Below are 5,295 nucleotides of genomic sequence, written 5' to 3' on the forward strand. Positions count from 1 at the left end.
TGTGTGTTGTCTTCAGTTATAGTTTGGCTTTAATTTCAGAGAGAGCTGGTGTGTGTGTGTGTGTGAGAGAGAGAGAGAGATATGAGCTTGGAAAGGTTCAAGGTACCTGACCTCTGAGGACCTGGCCAATCAGCCCATCCTCTCTGGCTCTGGTTCCACTTCTCTTTCCTTCCAACAGGATGTATGCATGGAGGTCGTATCTATCCAGTCTTGGGAACCTACTGGGACAACTGTAACCGTTGGTGAGTGTTTGGAGCCTAGAGAAGTCTTGCTTTGTGAGCCTGTGGCTGACAGACTTGGTTCAAATCCTATCCCTGTCCCCCTTTTGCAAGGGAGAAGTCTTTTCCCTTCTCTGAACCTCAGTTTCCTCATCTGCAACAGAGGAATTTTAACACTGACCAAGTCAACTTATCTCACATCATTCCAACAACATTCCTCAAGCATGGCCAGCCATGGGTGCCTGGCCCAGGGGTCACCCTTGAACTGAAAGTCCTTCCCCACCCCTCCTGGTTTGGGCTGGGCCACTCCTCCCAGCTATTCCTGCTGTCACCACAGAGTCACAGGGAGAAGGGGGCGCCAGGAAGGAAAGCTCTGACTGCAGCATCCGCTGCCCTGAGCGGATGAGTGTCAGGGATGGCTGAGCGGGCGGCCAGCCAGCCTCTAGCAGGGCCTTCCCTGAAATGTGGCCCCTCTTTCCTTCCCCACCCCTCCCCACCATTCCCAGCAGGAGGAGGAAGGGATCACGGGTACCCCCCTATTCAGTCTGAGATGGGAAGTGGAGAAGGGCCGGGTAGGAAACCCTGAACACCTTAATAGAAATAATGGGGAGCCTGCGACTTGGAGGAGGAGGCCCTGCACCCACTCCACCCCCACTCCCTCTTTGCCTGGGACTACAAGGCCCCAGAGAGAAGGAAACTTTTTGGAATGCATTGCGCATAAGCTATTTCCATTGCCTTGCTAGGGTGAGGGGTGCCCGGGTCACAGCGAGGGAGGGACGTTTCAGAACACGTCTGGGTGTGCAGCGTGACTGTGTGTGCACTGTGTGTGTGTGTGTTCAAAAGGATAAAACATGCCTGCCCGTCCGCAAGTTCTGATAGGATGGCTCTGGACATTGAAGGGTTAATGCTCTCTCTCACTGCTGTCCCTGGCCCCTTAGGCCCCCTTTGGAATGCTGGGACCTGCTACCACTGGCCCTGCCTGGACCTGTGTGGGCAGCCCTGGGGGCAAAGGAGGAGATGGCAGGAAAGGACGGAACACCCTGCTGCCCTTGAAGGCTCTGGGGGCGAGGGTGGGGGAGCGTCCAGGGTGTCGGAGCCCTCAGAGGATGCTTCCAGAGTCTAGTCGGGGGCTGCTGCCTAGGTGTGCAGAGGAGGAACAGCCTGGTGTGCAGAGGGGGAAAGGAAGGATGAGGAGAGCCTCCCCAGCCCCGCAGACTCCTCTGGCCCTCCCCAGAAATGCCCCCGCCGCTCCTGGGGCTGGAAAGCCCAGCCATACTGGGTCTTGGCTCCCCTTGAGGCTCCTTAAAAGGCAACATTGGAGGTGGGAGCCTCGGGCAGCTTGGAAGGAGGCAATTCAGCTTCTTGTAATAACAGAGTTATGAGCTTGTAAAAGCATTATAGAATTCATAGAATGCAACCCTTCAGTCGGCACCTATTATTAAAGACCTACTGCGTGACAGGCACTATGCTGAGCTCAGGAGATGGAGCAGGAATGCAACAGACACAGTCCTTGACCCACTTCTAGTTAAGGTGAGGGGCGTGGAAAGACAGCAAATGAATGTATCCTGACAAGCTGCCCTGTGTTGTAGGGAAAAGAGAGGATAACGGGGGTCCCCGTTTAGAGCAGGGAGTGGGTGGGAAAGCCACTCTGAGGAAGGGACGTTTTATGCTGAGACCAGGGAGAAGGATAGAAGAGGCCTGGCCTAGGCGGAAGGAGCGGCTCGTGGGAAGGCCGGGAGGTGACTGAGCTCATTTTACCTGAAGCTGGGGTAGGGGAGAGACACCCCAAGGAGGTACAGGTCACGTTCCGTGGGTCACATCAGCTGTGCTGAGGATTCTGCATTTTGTACGGAGTCACAGGAAGCCACGTAGAGAGTACACGGTCTGATTTACGTTCTTCAAAGATCTGTCTGGCTTTGGGGTGTGTAGAGAGGGGATGGCCTGGAATCCTAAAGGGGTAGGGGACTTGGTGAATAAGGCAGTGCCGTGGTCCAGGTGAGAGGTGATGAGGGACGGGAGTAGGGTGGCCACAGTGGAGGGGTGAGAGGTAGGTGGATTCCTATGTGCCATCTCCAAGCCCTGCTGATAGGGGACATGTGGGCGGACACCACAGACCACACGGAGCTCTGATGTGAACAATTGGGTGCCATTTTCAGAGTTGAAGATGTTAGGGAAGAGCAGGCCTGTGGGAGGCAGACGGGCTATTTTGAGGTCGAGATGCATTTTGTACATCCAGAGATGTCAGAAGGTCAGTGGGATATGAGTCTGAAGCTCCAGAGAAGTGGGGTCTGAGGTTCCTGTAACGAGAACGGTGATAGTAGATATTAATTCTGAGCACTTCACGATGGGCCAGGCCCAGTGCTAAATGCTTTACAAGCCTGTCATTGAATCCCTGGAAAGTGGTACCACTGTATTATCCTTATTTTACGGGCAAAGGCATTGAGAGAGACAGAGCTTGAATGATTCTCCTAGGATGATACAGCTAGTGGGCTAGGACTGGAACCCGGAATTTGAATTCCAGAACCCATGCTCTTAGTCAATTCAGCATATGGCCTCAGTCATTGACTCAGTTAACAAATATTCATTGAGTGCTTACTATGTGCTAGGTTTTGTTTTCCCAGGCACTGAAAATACCAAATAATACCTGCCCTTAAGGAATTTACAGCCTGTGAGGAAACAGGTATAAGCAATATAAACAGGCCGGGCCTGTGGCTCACACCTGTAATCTCAGCACTTTGGAAGGCCAAGGCGGGTGGATCACTTGAGGCCAGGAATTTGAGACCAACCTGGGCAACACAGCAAAACCCCATCTCTACAAAAATTGCAAAAATTAGCTGGGTGTGGTGGTGTGTACCAGTAGTCTCAGCTATTTAGGAGGCTGAGGTGGGAGGGCCGCTTGAGCCTGGGAGGCAGAGACTGCAGTGAGCTGAGATCACACCACTGCATTCCAGCCTGGGCGACAGAGCAAGACCCTGTCTCAAAAAAAAAAAAAAAAAAAAATGGTGGAGGGGAGGGTGAGGAGCAGGCAGATCGCTGTGAACCATCAGGGGCCAGCCTAGTTGGAGCCTTGGCACCAGAACTAGGAGGAGGAGGGGGTCAGGGCACAGGAGGACAGATCGTGCAGGGCCTTGTCATCACCAAACTTTGGCTCTTACTCTGTGCTGTGAAGCCAGTGGAGGGTTTTGGGCAGAAGAACGACATGACATGACTTAGGTTTAGCAGGGTCACCCTGGCAGCTGTGTTAAAAATACCCTGGGAAGAGGGGCAAGGGGCAGATGCAGGGAGCACCCACAATGAGGAGGCCACGGCAGGAATCCAGGTGAGAGGTGATCGGACTTGTGGGGCGGGTGCAGGAGAGAATGAGAGTGGTTCGGATTCTGGACGTGTTTTTAAGGTAGACCCACAGGATACACGGATGAACTGGATCGGCATGTGAGAGGAAGTCAGCGGAGACTGCCAGGTTTGGGGCCTAAACTCCAGGAAAGATGGAGTTGCTGTTTTCTGAGAACTGTAGGGGGAATAGGTGTGGCAGATCAGGAATTCGGTTCAGGGTATGTTTCGGTTCAGGGTATGTTTCGGTTCAGGGTATGTTTCGGTTCAGGGTAGTGATGTTGAGTAGCCACAAGATCCTTGACTCTGGAGTTCAGGCGGAGATCTGGGCCACAGATACAAACTTGAGAATCATGAACTAGACGTTGACATTTAAAGCCACCAGGCTGGATGGGATCACCTAAAGATTCTCCCATAGTCACTGCTACAGACTCCCTGGCCCATGTTAACCTCCGAGGCCATATTCCTTCAGAGGGTCCCCAGTCCCCCACTTACCCTTTCCTTCTCTCCTTTTCTCACCAGTACCTGCCAGGAGAACAGGCAGTGGCAGTGTGACCAAGAACCATGCCTGGTGGATCCAGACATGATCAAAGCCATCAACCAGGGCAACTATGGGTAAGAGGCCCTAGAAGCACCATCAGTGGGCATGCATGCACACACATGCATGTATACACACATGCTTTGCTGTGGGGCACATCCAGCAGGCCACTCCTACACCCAGATTTGATTGTGTGTGCACTCAGCCACTGTGCGTCTCTCCCACCTACATGCACCTACCCCAGGACCCCGAGCCTTGGCAGATCTGTGACTTCCTTCCATCCCCTCTCCTTTAGCTGGCAGGCTGGGAACCACAGCGCCTTCTGGGGCATGACCCTGGATGAGGGCATTCGCTACCGCCTGGGAACCATCCGCCCATCTTCCTTGGTCATGAACATGCATGAAATTTATGTAAGTTCATCCTTTCCCACAATCCTGCCATCTCCCCATGGCTCAGAACCTCAGGGATGCTGGCCCTGTGCCCTGCTCCTCCAAGGGCCTGGACTATCCCCTACTACAAAGCTGTGTGTCCCTGGACAAGTTACTCCCCTTCTCTGGGCCTCTGTTTCCTGCTTCCACAGGATGTGCTGCCCTGGAAGAACTGATGTTCAGATTGAGTTTTGTGGTCCTGGCATCAGCTCCCTGCTGATCTCTCCAGCCTGGGAAAAATGCTGTTGGTCTCAGTACAGCTGGGTCAGGGCCCAAGGGGACAGGGGGTCACCTTGGTATTTTGGGAAGGGAAGGACAGACACTCCTCCAGCTCTGGCCAGAGGGCAGCAGTTCTCGGAAATAAATGCCGATTTAGCCGAACCCCAAGGGAGGAGAGGGCTTCTCCCTTCCCACCAGTGGGACCCTCTGGGAGAAGAATGGGAACCAGGTCCAAAGTGAAAGGGTGACGAAGGGGAGCTTCAGCAGACCTGGACTGAGACACGTGCTGGAGCATTTGTCCATCAGTGGCAGGCAGTGGGGAGGCAGGAGCTGGCAGGAGTGGCCCTCCCTGCCGAGACTTCGTCCTGGGGTGACCAGACCCTGGCCCTGCCCTTATTCCCCTGGGCCTCTGGCTATTTTCTGCCTCCTGCTGTTTGTGTTGGCAGCCTGCCTGGTCACGGGACCCTACTGCCTCTTCCCTGCCCTTCCCTTTGGGGCCTGAAGCTAAGGCCTGAAGAAAGCTGAGGCCGATCAGAAGGTGCAGAGGAAAGAGGCAGGGGTT

General features: G+C 54.1%; 1 protein-coding gene across 3 annotated transcripts in view; it reads left to right on the forward strand.

The window, feature by feature from the left end:
* Positions 1 to 5,295, forward strand: part of TINAGL1 (tubulointerstitial nephritis antigen-like 1) — a 15,030-nt gene that overhangs the window by 4,161 nt on the left and 5,574 nt on the right. For 2 of the 3 annotated variants that reach the window (XM_011974014.1, XM_011974016.1), the window contains 3 exons: positions 179 to 242; positions 4,071 to 4,163; positions 4,382 to 4,496. In XM_011974014.1, coding sequence (XP_011829404.1) covers positions 179 to 242; positions 4,071 to 4,163; positions 4,382 to 4,496 — 272 coding nt within the window. The remainder of the gene's footprint in view (positions 1 to 178; positions 243 to 4,070; positions 4,164 to 4,381; positions 4,497 to 5,295) is intronic. The other variant, XM_011974015.1, reaches the window with a different exon arrangement.

This window comes from Mandrillus leucophaeus, unplaced genomic scaffold (genome assembly GCF_000951045.1).
Source record: "Mandrillus leucophaeus isolate KB7577 unplaced genomic scaffold, Mleu.le_1.0 Scaffold141, whole genome shotgun sequence".
NCBI classification, from domain to species: Eukaryota; Metazoa; Chordata; class Mammalia; order Primates; family Cercopithecidae; genus Mandrillus; species Mandrillus leucophaeus.